Source organism: Antechinus flavipes, chromosome 1, assembly GCF_016432865.1.
Source record: "Antechinus flavipes isolate AdamAnt ecotype Samford, QLD, Australia chromosome 1, AdamAnt_v2, whole genome shotgun sequence".
Lineage (NCBI taxonomy): Eukaryota > Metazoa > Chordata > Mammalia > Dasyuromorphia > Dasyuridae > Antechinus > Antechinus flavipes.
The window spans coordinates 693,503,249-693,528,327 of NC_067398.1; the positions used below are offsets into that span (position 1 = coordinate 693,503,249).

Here is a 25,079-nt window from a genome sequence, read left to right on the forward strand (position 1 = left end):
CTACAGTCACATTTCCTCCCTAAAGGGTAATGAACCTTACCATGTTGAAGCCAACCAGCTTTTGTAGCAGACCACTCCAGAGCTGGGTATCGTATACCTTGTATTCCAAACAAAGTTCAGTCACTAGTCTCACAGCCTGAGGCCAAAGAAAGGAATCACATTATCAGTCAGACATTCATTATGCTCGGTGCCCGGTCCTGGGGACAAAAAACTAAAATAGCCCCTGCCCACAGCGAGCTTATATGCTATCATTATATCACGTCAGCAGTGACTCAATCACTATCACTTAATCATCTCCATCTTTGTGCTCTAGAACCATTACAGAATCAACACTATCACTGCCCGAAAAGGATGTGTCCATGTACTCCCAATGTGGCTTCAGGAACCTTATCCTTTTTTTTCTTTTTCTTTTTGACATTTTCATTCTTACAGGATGTTCTGCATGTGAAAATAAGTCCACCACATTTAGATGAATGCTGGTTTGTATACAAAATCTGGGATATGTGGTGTTTTTTTCTATTTTACTTTTTTTTTAAAATTATTTTCCCCTGTTACAAATAATAATAGCTTTTTTTGGTTATACACATACATTCATTTTTAAACATATTTTCTTATGAATCAAGTTGTGAAAGAAAAATCAGAACAAAAGAGAAAAACCATGAGAGAAAAAAAAAAGAAGAAAAAAAAAGTGAACACAACATGTGCTAATCTGTCTCCATGGTTCTCTCTCTGGATTCAGATGGTATTTTCCATCCAAAGTTAATTGTAATTGCCTTGGATCACTGACCTGCTGAGAACAACCAAATCTGTCAGTTGATCATAGCACAATTTTGCTGTTGCTGTGTACAATGCTGGTTCTGTTTCATTCAGTAACAGTTCATGTAAATCTTTCCAGGCCTTTCTAAAATAAGCCTGCTGATTGTTTCTTATAGAACAACAATATTCCATTACCTTCATATACCATTGACTTATTCAACCATTCTCCACCTGATGGGCATCCACTCAATTTCTAGTTTCTTGCCACTACAAAATGGGCTGCTACAAACATTTTTGCACAAGTGGGTCCTTTCTCCTTTTTTATGGTCTGTTTGGGATATAGACCCAGTTAAGACACTGCTGAATCAAAGGGTATGGCACAGTTTGATAGCCCTTTGGGCAAGGTTCTAAATTGCTCTCCAGAATGGTTGGACCATTTCATAACTTCTCCAAGATTCAGCTCCCCACTTCTGCTCCCATGGATTGTTTCTCCCATTCAAATAAAAGCTCATTGAAGGTCAGTGACTGTATCATTTTTATATTCCCATCTCTGGTGCTTAGTACAATGCCTGACAAAAAGTAAGCACTTAATAAAACCTTTTTTATTCATTTGGACATTGAAAACTTAGAGAATTTTGAATTTTATATAAAAAGGAACTGAATTTGGCTGTATAAGTGCATTGATCAATTTTATTTTTGTATGTCAGCTGCCTCCAAAAAGTCCATAACCTGTAATGAAGGGAAAAATATTGTGGTTTCATGGTATTGGAGAGAAAAATAAATTCAGAGTTATAAAAGAATCTTCCTATTGCTCCCTTTTAGCACCAGAAATAGAGTTAAATTTACCTGATGACTCAAGTAACATACCAGAGGTTCATGGCTATGATTTTTCCACAGGCCCTTAATCATTCCTTCTTTAGGACTGTTGTAAAATGATTCATATGTGAGAGGGATGTTCAACATTTCAAATGCAGCCAGAAAAGTAATGCATTTCAGAAAACATCTATTAAATAAAGAAGGTATTTGTAAGGTTAGAGTTGTAGTGGGTTATCTCAGATAAAGAATTCTATCCATCATACTTAAATGTAAAACATTCACAATTTGAGAAAACTGTAGCTTAAATAAATTATTTGTTGCAATATTTTAAAAAATATTCCTGGAATATTCCTAAAAATTGCTTTTATTTCTAGAAAAACATTTTAGACATTTAAGTTATAAATAAGTATATGGTGGCAAAGAAGACTCAAGTATTCTGTTAGTATGTTTTAAGAGATTGTTGTTGTTATTCAATTGTTTTCATCTGACTCTCTGTGACTCATTTGGGGTTTTCTTGGAGTGGTTTGCCATGTCCTTCTCCAGGTCATTTTACAGATGAGGAAACTGAGGGGTGAAAGTGACTTGCCCAGAGTCACACAATTAGTGAGTATTTAAGGCCACATTTGAACTCAAGTCTTCCTGACTCCAGGACTAATATTCTATGCATTACGATACCACCTAGCTGCCCTATAAAGAGATTTCTTTGTTTTTTTTTCCACATCATATCCTCAATGATCAATTGTGTTTATTAACAATTAATCCATAAAAATGAATTATTCAAAGAGTCACAATTATACATATCTTAGCTATAAATATAATTTCACTTACTTGACTTCCTCAAAAGGTTTTTTGAAGAGAGACTCAATTGTTTCTCTGTCTGCCAAACATAAGAGACAGTGAAGAGCTCGTCTTCTATAGGCAAACGTCTGCTGACCTACAGGACGAGGCTGAAAACCAAAGAGTTTTAGGAATCTGGACAGCAAATATCACCTGTTCAGACAACAAACACAACTTGAACAGGGCCCAAAGATCAGGGCCCCATTGGAACCAGGCTCTTTGGCAAAGCAGATTTTCCTCTGCCCCTTCACTGTGTGCCATCTGTCAGCCCTGCTGATGGGCAGCGGCATGCATCACCATACATGGACTGTGCCACGTGTGTGGGTAGAAAAGGCACCTGGAGTGGAGATGCAGCAGCCCACACTGAGCAGCGGTGCTTTTAATTGTGTGCCTTGTTCATATGGTTTATAATATTTGACTTGCTTTTCAGAAATCCAGGGGTAAGCAACAACTTCATTCTAAGTCATCCCAATTTCTTAAGGAAATTAAATCTAAAAAACACGAGGAGTGGTTGAAAGAACTGGAGCTATTTGGAAAACGGGGAGGCCCAGAGGCTGTTCCTGAGTATCTGAAGGGTTGTCCTGAGGAAGAGGGAAAAGGGCTCCAGCAGATAGAAGGAGCAGCAGCTGAAAGTGGCTGAGATAAAATTTAGCTTGACATGGGAGAAAAAATCCTAAAAGTCTAAAAGTAGAAAGACTATCTCGGCAGGCAACGGACTCCCTCTCACTCAGGGTTTTCAAGAAGAGGCTGGAGAGCCCCCTGTTTGGCACATCACCCAGGGACATACATTTCAGGTAATGAGCTCACTGGACAACCTCTACAATCTTTCCATTCTGAGATATTAAGATTCAAATGGGAAAGATAAAAATGGGCTTATGTAAACTTACAGATACGGATGATGTTGCAATCAAAAATAACATTCTTGAACTATAATCAATGGGACGTATCTGGAGGAGATAGAGAACTCTGTAAACAACAAGAGGGAAAAAATATCCAGTTACATTTACCATAAATGATAAAATGCTATGAGATTATATATAGTATAAATGAGACTTCAATTTCCATAGAAAAAGATATGACTTCCTTTAAGTATAATTATATGTATTTTTATATATTTTATATAACAAGCATATGTATGTACAGAAACACGCCCACCTACCCATTCTTCTTAAGTATAAGAGTCAAAAAATGTCAAGGAAAACCTAAAAAAGCAAAACAGGATGCTACGGGCCCAAATGACTTCAGTTCTCCTTGTATACTCTTACTGACACTCATGATAAAGCAGGAAGCTATAGTTTTGCTCTGTACCAGGTGCTAGGACCCAAAGGCAAAAAAAAAAAAAAAAAAAAAGGAAACCAGCTCATGTCCTCAAGAAGTTTACATTTCACCAAGACAACCCATATGTAGATATACACAATGAATAACAAATAGTTTAGGAAGGGTCAACACCAGGAACTGGTGGAAATTAGAAAAGACTACATGTAGAGAGTCACTGAAGTATCTTTTATTATATATTTTAAAAGAAAAGCAGGCAATAACCGAGATTTAACAAATATAGGCAAATATTTATTTTTCAACACTTCTTTTCTGTTAAATTCTGAATAAAACAATTTTTGGGGGGATGGGGGGAGGGTGAGGCAATTGCGATTAAGTGACTTGCCCAAGATCACAACGCTAGTAAATATCTGAAGCTGTATTTGAAGTCAGGTCCTCCTGACCTCATAGCTAGTGTTTTAGCCACTGCGCTATATGGCTGCCCCTAAAACAACTTTTAAAAGAATTAAATAAAGGAATGCTTGAAACATAGATGAAGAGGAAGAGGATTCGGGGCACGAGGGACAGCCAGTGAGAAAGCACACAGAAATGTGGGAAAAAGAAAACTAGACCACGATGTGTAGGAAATCAGGTATAATAAGGCTGGAAAGGTGGCCAGATTGGGAAACACCAGAAGATGTGGGAGCCACTGAAGTTTACTGAGCAGAGCAGGGATGATGTGCTTACACTTTGACAGCTGTACCTAGGATGGAATGGAATGGAATGGGAAGGGAATTGAGGCAGGGGCACTAATGAGGAGGCTATCACAGTCCTGGCTAGAGGTGAAGAGACTGAACTCTGGAGTGACTGTGAGATTAGAGAAGAGAGAGTTTTGAGAGATGTTGTGGGGGTGGAAATAACAAAATCTGGCCATTAAATGGACAGGGCTATGAGGGAGAGTGAGGAGCTGAGGATCAACCCTTGGCAGAAATAGGATTGAAAGGGGAAAGGAAGGAAAGCATGTGACAAGATGCAGTTTAGACAAAACTAAAACATGTATTTTTGTAAAGCTGTCCTCTATAAGTAAAGAAAATGAGTTTACCTTTGGAGGGCTTCATCTCCTTGAATATTAAAGAATTCTGAAGGTATCTTTAAAAGTTTAAAAAAAAAAAAAAGACAACAAATTTTTAAAAATCAAATAATAATGACACACCCAAGAAATCTTTCAGTGTATTAAAAAAAAAAGTCACTCTTTGTTTTCTGAAAAGATCGTTCTCTTTATAGTAGGCCCCACCATAGAATTAATTGCACTACAATGCCCCTTTTATGGATTTAAAATAGAACTCATATGCCCTTTTCAGGAGTGCTCTAGTGATTGAGTTAGTGCCAGGCTTGGTCCATGGCTAGCCTTCTGATCTTCTTCAACCTGCTCTCCTCATTTTACCACTTTTCTCTACAGAATATCAGTTTTCTGAAGGCAAGGGTTTTCTCATTTTGTACCCCCAGTGCCAAGCACGGTTCACACATTGCAGATGCTTATTGGATGTTTGCTGAACCTTAAGGGAGAAGGTAGACTTTTTTCCTAGACCTGTCATTTCTTTTTTCTTTTTTTTGGGGGGGGGCAGGGTTTTTTTGTTTTTTAATAGACCTGTCATTTCATTGGTGTAAGGATATCCTGGTAAAGAAACCTCCTAAAGAAACCTCCTTGCCCAAGTAACAGACCTCTCTGAAATGTATAGTTTTTGAGGGAGCTTCCCGGGAGAGTGAAAGTCCAGAGGATTTGCTCAATATGTGTAGAGGCAGATTGTATCCCAGGGCTCTCTACAATGTCTATTATCTTATCTGTATAGGACTGCAGACTTTAAAGAAAATGCTGCTTGCTACCAGTATAACACCTCTTAATGCTATTCACTAAATTCTACCTTAAAATCCTAAAGAAATAATGGAAAAAAAAATCAGTAATCCAATAGCAAATACTATCCTGAATTGGAAATGTTTCTCAGCTCTTCTTTTATGAAAAAAACAAAAGAAGAAAAATCACACTTTGGAAATTCTTAATCCTAATAAGTTAAGCTGCCTAATGGAAAAACAAAAACTAAAATTAAAGCACATGAAAGTCTATCAAGCAACAAAATTCACTCTATTCGAACCTTTTAGGTGTGAGACCTGAAAACAGCATAGTAACTTAAAAAACTGTGATCCCCTCATGCTCTTTTCATTTTTGGCCAAAGGATGTCATGTGATAAGAGTAATGGATTGTCCACATGTCTTCTCGACATCTTTAACATATCAAGAAGACACTGGGAAGAGCTTAGGGATGGGGGGTGGCTCCCCTGGGACAAATTCATGTGAGGACCTGGACCCAAATGGGCTGCAATCTGTGCCTTTAAAGAACCTGCACACAGTGAGGCGCTTCAGATCCACAGGTGGATTGGGGCAGGGGGTGCCCCGTTTCCACCACCAAATCCCCAATAATCATTAATGACTCACTTCATTGGTCTGTGTTGTTGGACATAACCATTTTTCAAGAAGCGTATCCCAGATTTTTTCCAAATCCAAGTTGTTAATTTCAGCTATCTCCTTCGCAGCTGCGTGAATGTCTGCAGGCACACAACAGAAAGTGGAATTTTAAGCACATTTTGAACACGAGAGGAGGGAAGACCTGGGCAACCTGGTTCTGTGGGGCCCTCACCAGGACAGTCTTGGCCAGCTAGGCCCTGGACCCTCAGCGGGATGCTGCTGTGCTCGTACAGACCGGCGATGAGCTGTGCTGGCTTCCCCAGCAGCTTCAGGTGCTCTGGAGTGCTCAAGCGGTGGGTGATGAGCACAGTCTCGGTGCCCGACCTCTGGTACTGCAGCCTCAGTTGCTTCAACAAGACCTCAGCTTTCTCATGGTTTTCACCCTTTTAAAAAAAAGTCACAAACCAAAAGGCGATCCTGCGTCACAAAGAACAGGTTGGGCTGGCGAGCATATGAAGTCACCCGGACTGCCCCAGGGAGGTTGGCCAAGACTCCCCAGATGAAGGCCCAGGACAAGAGAGCACAAGTCCCAGACCCGAGGGCTGAGACTCGGCTTTCTGATTGGTCCCAGGCCTCTGTCCTTCCACCAATCATGTGAGGCCCTCCAGAGGCCTGCTCAGGTAAGCCTGGGGGGCCAGTAAACAGTCCCTCTGTACCATCTACTGGCCATGGCCCCAGCTCCTCCTGGCCAGCTCAGGTCCTAACTCACAGGTCAGAGGCTCTGCCCCTGAACAAACCTCAATGAGGAGTCATCTCTTTATTGATTGTATATTTGTCTGAAACTGGGAGAATCCCAGTGGCCATCACTGCCGAGCGGCTGGCCTGCACCTCAGTCTGCTGGAGAGTTGGCTGGGGTGCTGAGGGGTCTCCTCGTAGACTGGAGCTACCAGGAGTCTCTGGGGCAGCCTGGCCACCACGACCCCTTACCTCTCAGAAGGCTAGCTTAAGCGAGCACAACACACACAAATGACACCCAAAGGACTAACCTGGGATGGAATATTCTTTAGCCATTTCTCAGCCAAATAAAGGCAAAATTTCAATGTAGTTATCTTGTAGCAACCTAAAAAAGGGGAGAAATTTACCTGGTCTCAAATGACCTTTTTAAATTAAACTAGAAAAGAGCATTTCCAGTTTTTGTCATTTACATATTGATTGCTTTTTATCTTGCATAAATTACCTACAAAATATCTTTGTATTTGTATTCTTTGTATTTTCCCAGCTTAATCAGGGCAATTTTTATTACATATAACCAGAAAGAGAGCCCTGGACCATGAATACACTCACAGCAATTCTCATAATCCTGTCCTCCAGTTGTGGAGAATGGCCGATAGATTTATGGTACGGAGGAGCCAAACAGATGACACTGGAAGTGGTACAGGATTGGAGACAAATGTACAAAATTGGGAGATGGAGATAGGATAATTAGCAGGGGCAGAGTGAGCGTGTTGCGATTACAACAAATAATGAAAAATGACTAGATCCATTTCATCATTCTGCATATAGACAGCACACTTTCCCACGGGAGCACAATTCCCCACAATTGTTTTAGAGATAGCAATACCTAGTTTATTCCCAGACTTTTTCAGTAATGCCAAAGTCTTAGAGATCTAACCACGTAAGAAGAACTGGGTTCTTAATTCTACATCTATGCAGCAAATAAATCAAAGGCCCACCATTAAGCCAATGACTCAATGCCTCAGAGAGCTGGGAGAAGAGTTTCAGTGAAAGAACTACAATGCCCCACAATTCCTACCTTCTGGAACGTCCTGAGCGAAGTTGATGGCCACAGCAACAGCCCACTCAGGATTACCTATGGATAACAAATAGGACTGCAGAGTCTGGCTGGTTTTAGCTATTTCCTTGTTATTCAGGGTCGAGCCCTGAGCCTGCACCTGCTTCAACAACTTTGGCTTCAAGCTTTTTTCAAAGACTTGTTTGGCTGTCGACACATATAAAGAATCCAAGGAAACCTTTAATGATAAAAGAGAAGGGCCACAAGTTAACAACAATTTACACAAGTTATATAAGCAGCAGAGATTCTTATAGTCGGAGCCAGGACCAGTGGATTAAGAACTGACTTGGCGGGGTTTTGCCAATTACCTTCATTAGTTTGGTGATCAGCAGGAATGTTGGGAAGGACTCCTCACTGAGCTCAGCAGCTATGAGACAAAATGGAAAAAATGGTTTGTCCAAGAAATCAAGGGATGCATTTTTCACCACACTGAAACAAAGTAGTGAATAACATACATAAAATTTTCCAGAAGTTCTGCACTTTTCCAAAGAAAATCAGATGAAAAGGCAGCCGAGTGTGAGCAGCTGAAGACAGGGTCAGCGCGTGGTTCATCATGTATTCGTGTTCCAGATTCCCAGGAGGGGAGGCTCGTCTATAAGATTTCAAATGCTTCACAAGATTCAAGCCCTACATGGAAAGAACAGTGGTTTCCTATCGGATGAACAGATACCCATGACCTCCTTTGAAAAACTTTGCTTTCAAACGTCTAAGCCCCAAGGAAGATTACTGTCCTCATCGAAAATGACATGCCCTGGTCCTTTTACTCCATTTGATGGTTCCTGGACTTTAAATCTGAGACAAGGGCAAAGCCTTCAAGCACACGGTCCTGTCTTTCATATTAATACTAAGGGATGTTTCTTGGAAACATCAGCAATTGATCCAAACAACAACATTCCCGCAAAGGCTATGGATCTATCTCAGACCCCTCCTGTTTTAATGAATCCCTTTTTGAACATCACCATCCTTTTTCAGCTCTTAATGTAACAAGCCTCTTAATGTAATGAATGTCTTTGTTTATCTTAAGACAGGAGGTCATGAGGCTCATTACAAGGTCAACTGCTAAATGATGAATTTTTAATCTACAGTTCTCAAGGACTCTCTGCAATTGAGGAAAGGGTGAAAATTGTATTGCTGGAGGGAGGACCCCCTGTCCAAATAATGAGATATTTGGAATATGAAAAGATGGAAAAAACAAATTAGCAAAATTTCAGTGATGAACCCACTAACATAGGGCCATGTATGTTTGATAGTGAAATGTGTTGTTGGTATATTTAATAGAGAAATTGTCATGAAATTACTAAAAATTTCAGTTTATCAGACTCAATTTTGTGTATTTGGGGGTGCATTCAGTACTCCTTCAATCTCAGTTGATAAATACATTTCTTTTGACCAACAACAAATCATTTCAATCTCAGGTTATGTTTTCATATGGCTTCACTTGCAGCTTCTCTGCAGGATGTGAGATTGCTGATCACTTTCTTCTCCTGCATTTTCTCCTCCTTACATTTGTTCTGGACTTGGTCCTCTGTTTTTTTTCAATCTGTCTGATTTCTACTTTGCAGTTTCCTTTGCTGGAAATTCATTCAGGTCATACTGACTAAAAGGAAGCATTCTCCAAGGTTCTGTCCTGAGTCACCTTTTCTTTCTCTATGTTACCATATTTAGTGATCTCAAAACTTCCCATTGGTTCAATTATCATCTCTATGAAGATAATTGCCAGAAATATACATCCAGCCCTAACCTGTCTCAAGAACTAGAGTCATACATTATTATCGACTGCCTCTTGGACAGTTTTGAAGTGGACATCCCAAAGAAATCTCAAAGCTTGACATGTTCAAGACAAAACTAATTTTCATTTCCCGCCAAACTCATCCCTCTTCCAACTTATGACCATCTTCCAGTCACCACTTCAACTATCATTACCAATTCTCTCTCCATTTACTCCACAAAACTAATATACTATCAAATTGTGGTTAGTCTCTTTCCTTCATCACATCCCTCTTAGATGTCCCATTCTTTTCCTTTACAAAGTCACCATTCTTGTTTACCTCCCCTTGCCTGAACAGAGCAATGGCCTTCTGAGTGGTTTTCTTAGTTTAAGAATCCCTCACCTGCCATTCCACTCCATCCTCTGCATTACCAAGTGATTATGGATGACAATGTCACATCTTTTCTTGATAAACTCAAAGGACTCCTTCATAGCTCCAGGAACAAATGAAAAAGCCCTGTATTTGCTATTTCAGACTTTTCCTATCCTGGCCCCTTCATCTTTCTAGTCTTCTTATACTGTGCTCTCCCCAAGAAATACTTAACACTCTTCAATGTATATGTACTACCCCCCTTGCTGTTCCTCATACACAACATTCGTTCCATTTCTCATTGCCGAGTCTTTTCACTGGCTCTCCTCCATACGCCGTATACTCTCCCTTCTCACTCCCCACCTTTTCCCCTGGATTCTTTCAGGATTCTCCGTTCAAATCTAGCCACCCTTCCATTCCCTTCACCAGCTACTACTTTGGCCTCTGAAATTACCTATTTACTTTTAATATACCCTCCACTATACAGTTATTTATACATTTTCTCTCCTGTTACAAATATGAGTTCTGTGAGGGCAAAGGCTGCCTTGCTTTTCTTTGTACCCCTAACATGTTGAGTACTTGGAACATAGAAAGTGTTTGATAAATGATTGTTGATTGGTTGGTTAATAAACTCTTCTATCCTCTAGGGAAGTTTCAACCCCATGGCAGTATAAGGAAATTAACCTACAAATAGAAAAGACCAATTTAGCAACATTAAGATAAAGGGCAGGAAGAAAAATCTTTATATCTGTAAATATTTCTGGAACTTTTCAAAGGAAAGGTTACTTAGGAGAAGAGTGAAGTCTGAATATCATGATCCAATAGAACTATAACTTAGGGAGCTAGTTATTGTTTAAGTATTCTCTGGCATACCTGAATAATATTGACATTGGTGACCTTTTCATCAGCTTTCTGCATAATTTTCAAGACAATTTCAATAATTTCATAGTCATATGGATCCAACTGTTAAGAAACAAGATATAAAAAGTCACACTGGAGAATAGTAAGGTTTTTTTTAAAAAAGATATAAGTTCAATTATGTTAAGTTGTGGATATATACATATGACACACTCTCAAATGTATTCAACTGATTCAAAGTGCTTTTGTAAATCTTAAGTTGCTATTAAAATATGTGCAAAAAATTGTTTTAGTCATTTTCTCAGTGGTGTCCAATTTTTTGTGACCCCATTTGGGAGTTTCTTGGCAGAAATACTGAAATGGTTTGCCATTTCTATCTCCAGTTCACTTTACAGATGACTTGCCTAGGGTCACACAGCTAGGAAGTGTCTGAGGCCAGAATTGAACTCAGGAAGATAAGTCTTTCTGACATGTCCAGTGCTCTACCTTCTGTGCCACCTAGTTTCCCTCAATTCAAAGAATAAGTACCCAGTTTTTCTCATTTCTAAAATCCACATTATCAGAACAAAATCTGAATATTAAACAGTAACCAAAGACAGAAAATACCTTTTTAAAAAATACCTTTTGATTTTTTGTTAGTTATTTTGAGATACACTCAAACATACCCAATTATCTTTCCTGCTTTAACACAGAAAAACAAGTAAGCAACTGGCAATCTCACCTGACCGGTACATGCAACATTTGTACCCAATGTTCTCTATCTCTCCAACAAAGAGATGGAGGTGCCTTTCCTTGTCTGCTGGGCCAACAAAGATTATTATAATCACAAACTATTGTCTTCATTTTTTGCTGAAGTTATTAAACTTCTCTGGAAATGGCTTACTTCACTCTCCCACAGTTCTTGTTCAAAGAGCTCCCGACTGTCTTTTCTTAGGGTGCTAACACTGCATTCACTTACCATGACAAATTATTCACCATGCCCTGTTGATGGGACACTCTCTTATTTCTTGTTTTTCGCTACCACAAAAAGTGCCCCAGCATGAGACTGCTTTCTGTTCTTGACCACCTTAAGATATATACCCAATAATTTCTGGGTCAAAGGAATAAGAACAGTGACACTAATAGAGCATTCCTTACTTAAATTCTAAACTGATTTCCTGACTAGTTGGACCAATTCATATTATCTCCAGTAGTGCATTAGCACTTTTTCCCGTCTTCTGCAGCAGCTCCAACACTATTTCCATTATCTGTTTTATTTTTGCCTTTTTAAAAATATTTTCAGAAAACCAAAAATTTAAGAAGGGTAACATCTGTGTTTCAGATCTAATAATTATGTGAGATTCTTAGCTAAGAATATTTGATTTCTTCCATTCATATGAGAAATTTGGAAGAAAATGAAAAATGACCATTCTTTGGAAGTAGCAAGGTAGAAATTTGAGACCTGCAAATATGATTCTCAGAAAGGTGCTCATTACTCTTTTAAGATCAGAATGAGAAGTTACACATTGGAACAAGAGTTACTTCAGTAACATATACCTCTAGGAGAGAAAAGGGAGCAGCTACTAAGAGTTAATTTGCTTCCTCTCTACTGCCACCATGTGGACCCCTGAGTATGGGAGCAAATGCCCTATAAAAAGCTAAGTAGCTACTTTCTGTGGGTTTACTCCTAGCAGTCTCTCCCAACAGAGTCCACAACTACCACATTTAAGTGGGTTCCTTTCAAGCTTGCTTAGCTTGGTCGCTCCCAACTCTTCCTTCTCACGCAACCTCCATAACCAAACTGTTGTCCACCTTGTTTCCACTCCCACGCCTCCCATATACATCCCCCTGGGTCTGCTCATGCTGCTATCTCTGCTACTGGCCCTGTCCCCCTTACACCTGAACTACTACAGTAGCTGCAGGTGGGCCTACCTGCCTGGGCTCTCCCCACCTCCATCCATCCCCCAGTCTAGCTGCCAAAGTGATTTTCCTAAGGTGAAGATCAATTCGTGTCATTCCCTTGTTCAGTAAAATGCAATGGCTCCCTATTCCTCCCAGGCCCATATAACAAGTCCTCTTCACCAATTGTCCTTTTCATCACTTTCCAATTGCTGGACCTTTCCAATTGTCCTATCCATCACTTCTTTCAATGCCCTCTGGGACCCTGTTTGTAGTGGCTAGAAGCTGGAAAATGAAAGAATGCTCATCAATTGTAGAATGGTTGATTAAATTGTGGTATATGAATGTTATGGAATATTATTGTTCTATAAGAAATGACCAGGAGGATGAATACAGAGAGGACTGGCGAGACTTACATGAACTGATGCTAAGTGAAATGAGCAGAACCAGGAGGTCATTATATACCTCAACAACAATACTGTTTGAGGATTTATTCTGATGGAAGTGGATCTCTTCTATAAAGAGAGCTAATTCAGTTTCAATTGATCAATGATGGACAGAAGCAGCTACACTCAAAGAATGAACACTGGGAAATGAATATAAACTGCTTGCATTTCTGTTTTTTCTTCTCGGGCTATTTATACCTTCTGAATCCAATTCTCCCTGTGCAACAAGAGAACTGTTCGGTTCTGCACACATATATTGTATCTAGGATATACTGTAACCTATTTAACATATAAAGGACTGCTTGCCATCTGAGGGAAGGGGTAGGAGGAGGGAGGGGAAAAATTGGAACAGAAGTGAGTGCAAGGGATAATGCTGTAAAAAATTACCCTGGCATGGGTTCTGTCAATAAAAAGTTAAAAAAAAAAAAAAAAAAAAGAGAAAAAAAAATGCCCTCTGGGATCCAGCCATACTGGCCCAGTGCAGTTACCTGCATGTGACATTCTTTGCACAGGCTGGTCCCCCTAAGCCATTTGAGTATTTGTCTCTGGGGTTACCTTCCTTCAACTGTGTATGTACCTTGTATATCCCTTTAATTTAACATAATACTTCTTCCCTTCGAATGTAAGTTTCCTGGGGGCAGGGGTTGATTTTATCTTTGCCTTTCTTTGCATACCAGGACTTAGAATAATGTCTGGCATTGTAGCTTTCTAAAAAATAATAATTAGACAGAAAAGTTCCAAACATAACAAAATAATCATAGCAGTACTTTCTGTGGTAGCAAGGAAGGCAGAAACGAAGTATTTTGAGGAAAATCTGTTGAGAAAGGGCTGAACAAATGATACGCAAATATGAAAAATAGAATTATATAAATGTAATAAAACATTAGTGCACAATAACAAAACTGTAACAATAACAAGAAACAAGTACAAAGAATTCACAGAAACATATGAGAACCCATAAGAACTATTTCAATGCAAAGAAAGCAGAATCAATAGAATAATATATAACAATGAAAACAAGAATGAAATGAAATGATAATGAAGACAAAAAAAGGCAGATCAGATGAAATGAAATGACCAATTACTACATAAAATAAGGGTTTAAAGTTTGAAGAAATCACTGAGTTTTTGCACAAAAGCTTTTCTTTGTTGCAAGGGGGAAATCATTGGTGTAAAAACCAAAAAAATCAATGAAAATGTTAAAATGTTAGTGCTTTGAAACTTGAAAGAACAGAATTTTTAAAAAAATCAATGTGATTATATAGCCCAATACTTACATAATTTTCCTACTAAAGTGAAAGAAGAAAAATGTGTCTGTGGCAAACTATATTAAGCTATCAATCAGTCCCCTTATCGTGCTAGTGTGAGTCAAAGAAACAAGATGGAAATGAAAGAATGCCTGATGAAATTACCAACCTACCTTGTATAGGATGCCATTGAGACTCACAACCAAATTCCTCGTGCTTTTCAGCAAAGGCACCATCTCGAGGGCTTTGGTCAGAACTTTAAAGTGGGACTGTTTCAAAGAATATCCAGCGTTGTCTTCCTCACAGTGGTCAGTATGATTATGGTGGAGAATCAGGGTTTCAATGAAAAGTTGAAGAGCGACATCACTGTCCAACTCATACGTGCTTTAAGGAGGGAAAAATTAAGATCAACAAACAAATCTAGGTTTCCTTTGCCCAGTAACTGAATTAGATCTGACAACATTAGGCTGACAACATTAGGACTTCAAGGACTTAGAATCTGTGTTGGTGGGATACTCCACTGACCAAGAAAAGATTACACCCTTCTAAGACTTAGTAGAGGGTTTAATGAGTCACTGTGATTGAAAATTTGACTGACGTCAACAGAATCATGAGTTTCAACAACTTCTTAGTCTGGTCCCCAAGTAAGACAATACAATCATTCTTTTCTGGCCCACTTGGAGATATCATTACAAAACAAATTGCATATAAACTGGGAAAACATTTTTACAGTCAAAGGTTCAGATAAAGGCCTCATTTCCAAAATATATAGAGAATTGACTCTAATTTGTAAGAAATCAAGCCATTCTCCAATTGATAAATGGTCAAAAGACATGAACAGACAATTCTCAGACAAAGAAATTGAAACTATTTCTAATCATATGAAAAGATGCTCCAAGTCATTATTAATCAGGGAAATGCAAATTAAGACAACTCTGAGATACCACTACACACCTGTTAGATTGGCTAAGATGACAGGGAAAGATAATGACGAATGTGGGAGGGGATGTGGGATAACTGGGACACTGATGCATTGTTGGTCAAACTGTGAATGAATCTAACCATTCTGTAGAGCAATTTGGAATTATGCTCAAAAAGTTATCAAACTGTGCATACCCTTTGATTCAGCAGTGTTACTACTAGGCTTATATCCCAAAGAGATCTTAAAGAAGGGAAAGGGACTCACATGTACAAGAATGTTTGTGGCGGCCTTTTTTGTAGTGGCCAGAAACTGGAACTGAGTGGATGCCCATCAATTGGAGAATGGCTGAATAAATTGTGGTATATGAATGTTATGGAATATTATTGTTCGGTAAGAAATGATCAGCAGGATGATTTCAGAAAGGCCTGGAGAGACTTACATGAACTGATGCTGAATGAAATGAGCAGGACCAGGAGATCATTATATACTTCAACAATAATACTATATGATGATCAATTCTGCTGGACGTGGCCCTCTTCATCAATGAGATGAACCAAATAAATTCCAATAGAGCAGTAATGAACTGAACCAGCTACACCCAGCAAAAGAACTCTGGGAGATGACTATGAACCACTACAAAGAATTCCCAATCCCTCTATTTTTGTCCACCTGCATTTTTGATTTCTTTCACAGGCTAATTTGTACACTATTGCAAACTCCGATTCTTTTTGTACAGCAAAATAACTGTATGGACATAGTATATATATATTGTACTTAACTTATACTTTAACATATTTAATATGTATTGGTCAACTGGCCATCTGGGGGAAGGGATGGGGGGAAGGAGGGGAAAAGTTGGAACAAAAAGTTTTGCAATTGTTAATGCTGAAAAATTACCTATGCATATATCTTGTAAATAAAAAGCTATAAAATTAAAAAAACAAAAAACAAATTGCATTTTTGAAAGTAGCTACTAGGTTAATATAAATAATAAAAATAATAATTCTATGCCTTAAATCTCTGGAGATGTTTCACTTATAAAATTGAAAAAATGAAATATGCTCCAGAGAATAATGACTGACAGCTTTTAAATCTAAAGATTAAGAAGGGCTCTGCCAGCAATCTTCTCCAGTGGATTTGGACATGTTCCAGTCCTGAATTTCACAACACTTCAGATTCAGTATTGGTTTGTGGCGATACCATGTACTACTGTCATCTGGCTATATAATAAGTTCCAAAAACTCTTTATCAGGCATTATCTAGGAAGCTGATAGGATAAGACCATGTATTACTGAAATTGTTATTGATTCCCAAGATTCTTCTTAATTTCTCCCTGGTGATATTCTGTGTTTTCCAGTCACCTCTACTAAGAACTCTCTTGTATAATGTGGATATTCCCCAAATCCACACTTTAGAAGAAATTTGTATGAAAGATCCTTAAATCTACTGTAAAAATGGCATTTGGCTTTTGGTATAGGTTATTTTTCTTCTGCATCTTGCCTCTGTCCCTCTTATTTGTTTAAATGTATAAATTTTAAAGGAGGTAGAAAAGAAAAAGAATCATATGTAAGTTCCCACCATGTTAAAATCAATCATACCATGTGCACTCACACTGGGTATGATATTGTTGAGCTTTTGGAACACAAACTGGGCATGATCATGTATATCACAAATTCTAGAGGACTGGCCTGGAGAGTTATTAAAGATATTGTATAAAATTTTTTTTAAAAAGTACAAAAAATAAAGGGTTCTGCAAGGACATATTTTTAAGTGAATTATATTCTCCCTCCTTTGAAAGGACATCTGAAAAGGCAGTATATAGAGACAATTCCTCTTTACAAAGTGTATAGAAAGGAATGTTTGCCCTATACTCTCATGTGGCAGATCTCAGATAGAATCTTTAAAAAGACTTGACATTTCTACGGTCAGCTTACTTTGAGAACAGTGTTCTGCATTAACAAGACTCCTAGTGAATGCTTTGAATGCAGACCTCTAAGGGACGAGGAAAAGTCTACTGTAAATAACAGGTTCAAATTGCAAACTAACACACTCTTCACACTTAACAGTAGCTAAAATTGCTGGCACTTGCATTGACTGGAACTTACAGGGCACCACGACAAAGCCCTAGGCCCCCTCATTGATCAGAATAGTGGCCTGCTATATGAACACTCCTTGTCAGAAGAGCACATAGGGAAAAGGGAGAGCCAAAGAAAGAACATGACACTCACTTAGACTCGCCTAGTGTGTCAAAAGAAAAATTTCAATTTCTCGCATCCCATATTTTCACTGCTGAGAGTTGTTAATTTATGTCCTATGGCCTCTCCTACTCATTCAGAATGGAGAATGGAGAGGAAGCAATCGAGACAGGTTTGGATTTCCTCTGTATACAGTAAATTAATCTTAAGAATCAAGTATACGGGAAGGCATTCTTATGAATCACATGGGTATTGTTATTTTTATTCTAGTTAGCTGTGCTGCTAATATAATGTTCTAAGGTCTGAGGCAATTACCTGCAGTATTCCAGAATGAGAGTCGTGTCCACACCTGTATTCTTTACCAATGTGATCAAGAGTTCTTTCTTTCTTAGTGAAGGCTCTCTGAACACTGGTTGAAAAGAAATCTAAGATAAAAAGCAAAAAGATATCACCAATAAAAAAAAAATAAAGAGAATAACTGAGAATTCATAGATGCAGGCATGGGACTTGCAGTAACCACACACACATATATATAGTTTTTGTACTGCTGTAAAGAAAAACCAGAATTCTCTAATAAAGTTCCATAAATTCTATTTCCCCACCACTCCTCCTGAGTCAAAATATGTAGAGCAGCAGCTTACAACATCCCTAAGAGCCACAAAGCTATTAGCCACATGCAAAGCATGGTTTCAAAATATGATGACTGCACTACTTGGGCTTCAGAAAAGCTAGGCAAATCTGGTCAAAAACAGATCTAGAACATTTACCCTAATTACAAAGGAGGCCAAAGAAATAGCTCTAGAGCTGAAAGCCAACACAGAGACCATTCATTGGAACAGACTGGGTGAGGAGGCCTTAGCACAGAAGTCAGCTATAAGGACCTTAGAGACTGCACTGTCCAAATCTCTCATCTTACAGATGGAGAAACTGAGACTGGAGAGTTGAGGGACATGCTTGAGGTCACACAGATAGCTAACAGTATCCTGAATTCTAACCCAGGATCTCTGGCTCCAAATCTTCTGTTTACTCTTCCCACAAATTATTTATTTGCCCAACAAAATTAAGTATCTTAACCTCAAGCATTTATACTGTATAAATTCAGCTGCACAGCAGAATGAGCACTGGATTCAGAGCCCAGAGTAGGCCCCTGCTATTCATTTTCCATGTGGCCACAGGACTCTCCCCTCCACATTCCTAACCTAAGAAAGGAAGGCTATTTCCCAAACAAAGCAGGTGACTCAAAAGCTTACGCCAAGTTTCCCGAGGCGAAGTCCCCACTGGGCATCTGTGATTAATTCCTGGAACTTCAGCCTTACTTCTGGTTCCTTGTAGAGATAAGCTAGTTGAGCGCCCACCTGGGATACAGCCTAAACACAAAAATAGGACAAAATTGGGTTGGAAAATGAAGATTTTTCACAAATTACTAAATAAAAGCCTTCCCACAGCAACAAAACTTCTTGTCGTGTAAAGGTTCCCAAATACATTTATCAATTAATAAACACCTACCCTACACTTACTCTGTGTCAGCACTGTGTTCAGTACCAGAGACATAGAGAGGGATCCCTAAACAAATGGTATTGTAAATGAAATAAAATGCAAGCGGACTTTTATGCTATGCTTCCCCTTCTAGACTCTAGAAAAAGTTGTCTCCAATGGCGACCTGCACTTCCTGATACAATTAAGAGAAGAAGCCCTTTGAAATCAAGCTTCTGACATCATCATTCAATGAAACTGCCTTGTCCAAAGCTTCTCTAAACTCTTAATTTCCAGACTGGATAAGCTTTTCTCAGTCCTCACAGTCCCTCAATTGGAAACCCTCTGCTCCCAGATACAGGGCCCTCTCTGGACTTCTAACACACACAGATCTCTCTTTTTCTCTCTTTCTTCCTCCTCTCTTCCCTCACTCCCCCCGACCCCAGCCTCTCCATATTCTTCTCTTGCCAGTTTGACCCCCTCCTCAGCCTCCACGGCTAATTCATTATTCATATCACAACCCTAAGAGTGTATATTCCCCAAGGTTATGCACATTTCCCATGGGTTTAATTACCAACCCTAAACAGATGACACCCAAATCTGTATTTCCAGCCTTGGTTTCTCTTAAGCTCTGAGAAAAATTAGTACTACACTATTATAGTAATAGCTAAATAGAATTATTGGCTAGTTATTATGACTATTTATTAACAGGAACTAAATATTACTTCCTCTTATTTTTGTTCAGACCATACTCCTGAAAATGTTAGTTTCTAAAAGGTATAACTGAGTAATCTTCCAGCCCCAAGGCATCTACCTGAGCAGGGACCCTTATTTTTTGTTTACTCTCATCCCCCAAAAATGTCTCCTTGATTTTGATTCCCTCCATTAGAGTTTAGGGCTATTGAATTCATGAAGAAGAGAGCTAGCCAAAGAGGTGAGGATGGAGATATTTCCCTGCCCAGGTGCTTTGAGGCTACTGATGATCAAACTGTTCTCAGCAGGAGGAGCTGAAGACTAGCTCACCTCCTCATTAATGCCCACCATTCAGTATGGAGTTGTGGTAGACCCCAAATCGAAGGTGTTTCAGAATCTCCTTTGGTACCTTCGGTGACCAAAAGAACCCACTGATCATTAATTTATTGATTACTGGCTAGCCTAATTAATAAGCTAATAATCCGGAAGCCTTGTCTCAGGGTTCTACTTGTGACAGCTGCAATCCTGCTACACCACCTGTTGGACAACATCCTGCAGACATCTCAAACTTGGCACGTCCCACACAGAACTCATTATGAACCTTCCCCCTCAAGCCCGTTCCTCTTTATCTCGGGACCTCCCTCTGACCTCCCAGATTCCCGTCCTCAGTCCCTCATTCGCCTCCACCTCCCATTGCCACGTGGGTGCTTAACAAATGCCCTCACAGGCTGAACACGCTGCCGCCACCGCGGGGCTAAACCACGTAGTCATCAAAGGCTCCCACAAATGCCTAGGACAATTCCCCTCCAGAACATGGCTCTGCTTTTCTAAAGGAAACCAGGGGACCAGGGGCCCAGGGAAACCTTCAACTTTAGGGTCAGCACTGCTGGTGCTGGTGGGAAGGCAGAAGGCCTTAATTATACTCAGGGAGGCCCTAGGGATCACAACCATGGGCGTAGAGCTGAGGGTCCTGGAGGACCTCTCAGCCAGCAGCTCATCTTCCTCCACGAGACCTTTCTCGCGGACCTCTGTGCTCCACCCTCACTATTCTTGGTTACTCGTCCTCGAGCCTTTATTAGATGCTTACTGGGTGCAGAGCACTGTGCTCAGCACGGGGAACACCACAGGAGCAGAGACACGGGCTGCCCCCTAATGGAGGAAGACAACACATAAGCAAGGTCTGAAGGGCAGGGGAGAGACTTGGCTGCAGTGCTCCATGGAGGTCAGAGTGAACCTGCAGTAGGGAGGGGGAAAGGAGGCTGATCGGGGGCGGAGGGGGCTTGATCGGGGAGAGACCTCATGGGCTGAAGGCACTTCTGGTGGGAAATGTGGGCTGGAGCACAGGGAAGAGACTTCCACAGCACAAGCCACTAACACGGCCTTGGCTCTCTCCAGCTGCACAACGAGTCAGAGAGGAGGAATTCCTTCAAGACTGCCTGATGGGATGTCATGATTTCTGACCAGAAGCAGCATCTGGCCTTGCTGGGGGAGCCCTTCAGCTCTAAGCAGTTGTCGGCACTCACAGCCCCCCGGCTAGTCTCGTTTTCCCCCCATCCGCACAGCAGACAAAGGGACCTGGAGCACCCATCTAACCATCTCTCCTCCCCTCCCCCTCCCCAACTCAGCTGGAGTGATTTGCCTCTAGGTCAGCTTTTGGAAGACTTTGCCCTTCAGTTGTGACCTGTCCCCCCTCCCAGCAGGTGAGTGGTCAACCAAGATGGCCTTCTGGGCGTTTCTCAGACGTGGCCCATCTCCCCCCTTTTTGCCTTTGTACATCTCCTCCTCCTCCATGCTTGGAATGCACCTGGATAGGTCAGCTCTCCTTTGGTGTCCTCAAGGCACCTCCCAGACATCTTCCTGCAGCCCCCAGGTGCTAGAGCCCCTCTTCCTAATTATTTAGTGTTTATCTACTTCACCTCCCTTAGCACCAGGTCAAGAGTACAAGCTTGGAGTGCTTATGGACTCTCACATGAATGAAACAAAGGAGCTCTTTTCTTAGCCATACCAAAATCTTGTTGTAATTTTGCCACGTGGTATCAATGATTTTCCAGATAATTTCAAAGACGTCTTTCTTAGGTAAAAGAGTGCAATAACCTAAGGCCAGATGAAGATCCACCAGACGACAATTAAATACCTATAGGAATAAAGAATCAAAATCAACAAAATCTTCCCATTAAAACATGCAAACGCTTAAGGGTCTATTAGCTACTAATCCAACTATGTCTTGGCTAAGAGACTGAACACAAGGGAGAGGGGTCCTTCATCCTCACTTGCAGTTACGGCTTCCATTGGCTTATTCCAATGTTTTCAGTCATTTGCTGGAAGTTAAGAAGAGCTATACAACTCAACTCAGTTCCCTAAAGGAATGGAACTCATCAAAACTCAGGACCTTTAATAATCCAATCGAGGCTTTTTTCCACTGGATCACACTCAGAGTGTCTGTCCAAGCCAGTCAGAAAGTTCTATTAGCCAAAGTTTAAACTCTGGCTGCAACAGAGGAACTGGACCGGGACTGAGGTGGGAGCTGAGATCTCAGAGACACTGCAGTGAGGAAAATGTCGCTGACCTCTTGTCCACAAGCTATGGTTGTAAAAGAGAGGCCTGTCCAGGGTCACTCGCCAGCATGGGTCAGGGATGAGACTTGAACCCATTTCCTGGCTCTATCCATGATGCCATGTTTATAATGAAATGACTTAAAGGTAAATGCTTTAAAGTCCAGAAGTCACAGAACTGCCTGGAGACGTACAACCATGACAAGCTTCAAAGGAAGGATTCCCACCCAAAATACTCACTTTGTGTAATAAGGCTGCAGCATTTTTTCTGATTAAGGACGTGGATTTTTCTTTCAGGCTAACGACAATACTTTTTGTATTGATTAACAGTCTCTCTTCATACAACTTTAAGAAAAGATTCAGAGTTATTAGTATAGTGGAAAGAGATCAATCTTAAATGTTACATTTTTATAACTGGGCGTCTTCACAGAACTTGCTCTGCTGAAGACTGAAGAAACTTGAATAGCACACAGTAATATTCAAGCACTATAAGTAATTCAATCAGAAGAATGAAGGTAATTCTTTGAATCAATCATCAGGATGTATTAAGCCCCTACTGCTTCCAAAGGATCCTCTTTTATGCTCTGAATTAAAATCCCTTAACAACCCGCATTTGAAAAATGCTTGTTAATCAATTACTCAGAGTAATAGCAGACAAAGAGCTCTATTAAGGGCTCTGAAAGGAGCGCTATTATTATCATCTAGAATTTATCATTTCCACCCCCTCAGGATACCAGCTCCCATCTAGAAGACCTCCCTCAAGGTGTTGCCCAATGTTGTCACTTGATTAATTAGCAAGGATTCATAGAGCACTGTATGTACTTTACCTCATTTGACCATGTAGGGTAGTGCCCTCAATATTTCCATTTTACAAAGTAAGTAAACAAAAGCTCATATAAGATTTAATGATTTACCCAGGGTCACTCAACTAATATCAGAGGCAGGATTAGAATCCAATTCTTCCAAATTCCCAATCTAATGTTTCACCTATTATTCCAGAAGGAAGGAGTCTTGACCCTTATCCCTTTTCCAAGAGTCATTTTTATCTTTGAATTAAACTTGATGCCTAAAGAAGCTCAGCACACAGTAGGCACTTAATAAACACTTATCCAAAGGCACTGGCTATCTATTGATAATGCCATCTGATAAAGAAATCTTCAGCCAAGGGAACAATTACAATTTGTCCTTCAGAACTGCTAGGTCTCTGAACATTTTAATTAAGTCACCAACTAGGGAAACTATAATGGGAATTTAGGTCACAGCTAAGAATCAGAAAAAATGTTGAATTCTCTCATCCTGGAGCTCAGGCTAATTAAACATATCCAAATTCCTCCCTTCAATAGATCTTATTTTTGTTTCCTTGGGGAGATCAGACCTATATTTCAAGAACTGTAGGGAGCTCTCCATAAGGAACTTCCCCTACCAGTACACAGAAGGATTGGTACTTTTTCTGCCAGTGACAATATTAGAGAGTCTCAGGGTCACTGAGAATTTAAGTGATTTCCAAGGTCACCTAGCCAGGATGTCGCAGAAACTGAATTTGAATTCAGGTCTTCTTGAATCCAATTCCAGCTCTGTTCACCACACCTATCCATGACCATGGCCATTACCTTCTCACTCAAGGAGATATTCATGCAGTTCGACATTCCATGCTGAAGGCAGATGCCAAAGGAACCTACTATAAATTTCAGAGCCAGTTCCCACTGGCTGGATTCTTGCAGGCTCTGAAGCATTGAAGAGATAGGGCTAATGATCGGTATGAGAAGATTTTCTCCTGCAAAATGACAAATAATTTGGTGAGCCAAAAATATCCACCTTCCTCCACAAAATAAAATTAAAATTAAAAAATCAATACTAGGGAAATGCAGATCAAGTTGTTAGCAGCAGTTTCAAAAGTATTTATTACCAACACTTTAAGGCTCCCTCTCTACCAGAGAAAGTACACAACTGTCCAGAACTTTATACTATACAGTCTTTACGCATTGCACTGGCCCAAAAGATCATCATCTTGAGAGCAACGAGCCTCTACAAACTTAAATAAGCTGGCTATTAGTGGGGACTGAGGGAAAGTGTCATTGAACCTCAGTTAACAAGTGCTGGCAAAGTGTTCATGGACTCCATGTGGTATTGGAATCAGATTTTGGTAGTAAGTTCCTTCACTGTGAACTGAAGTTAAGATTTCATTGGTGCCTAGAGCACCTCGTTAGGATCTCCCCCCAATACAGATGATACCCACTCTTTACTTAGAGTTTTTGACAATCACTAAACTTTATACTCATATTGCTTGAGGGAAAACAGCATTTGCATTAAAGATCTTTGATAGCAGACTGACATACATATAAGGAAAATCTGAATTACATCATCATTAAATGTGACGTAATGAAGCACTTTCATGGTACTTGGTTTACTAAGGAATTGGTTTATGACAATTATTTCAGTTGACTGAGGGTCACCAGTCAGATACCTCTTTCCTTTGAAATGATATTAAAATGTGTTACTTGACTCATACAATTTTTTTATGTGATTGAATAATAAAAGGCCCCTGGAAAAACAAACATGATAATGAAGACAGTAACCTCCTACATAAATTAAGATTTCATTTAAATTTATCAAAAAAAAAAAAAAAAAAAAAAAAGGAATATTAACCTAAGTTACAAATTTTTGATTTTCAGATACCTTTATTAAATGAACAATATGGCAAACTGGCAGAATCCAAAGGATATCTTTTGCCTCCTACAAAAAGAGAATATTAATTAGAGTGA

At 39.8% G+C, this 25,079-nt stretch overlaps 1 protein-coding gene across 1 annotated transcript in view; it reads right to left on the bottom strand.

Annotated features, from left to right (window-relative positions):
- Positions 1-25,079, bottom strand: part of KNTC1 (kinetochore associated 1) — a 90,056-nt gene that overhangs the window by 14,765 nt on the left and 50,212 nt on the right. The window contains 19 exon segments of the mRNA XM_051972711.1: positions 41-136; positions 1,624-1,759; positions 2,401-2,519; positions 3,297-3,375; positions 4,766-4,812; positions 6,154-6,263; positions 6,356-6,566; positions 7,170-7,243; positions 7,937-8,153; positions 8,284-8,342; positions 8,431-8,602; positions 10,927-11,016; positions 14,656-14,866; positions 17,915-18,024; positions 18,850-18,966; positions 21,771-21,899; positions 22,558-22,662; positions 23,928-24,091; positions 24,994-25,050. Of these exon segments, the coding sequence (XP_051828671.1) occupies positions 41-136; positions 1,624-1,759; positions 2,401-2,519; positions 3,297-3,375; positions 4,766-4,812; positions 6,154-6,263; positions 6,356-6,566; positions 7,170-7,243; positions 7,937-8,153; positions 8,284-8,342; positions 8,431-8,602; positions 10,927-11,016; positions 14,656-14,866; positions 17,915-18,024; positions 18,850-18,966; positions 21,771-21,899; positions 22,558-22,662; positions 23,928-24,091; positions 24,994-25,050 (2,303 nt within the window).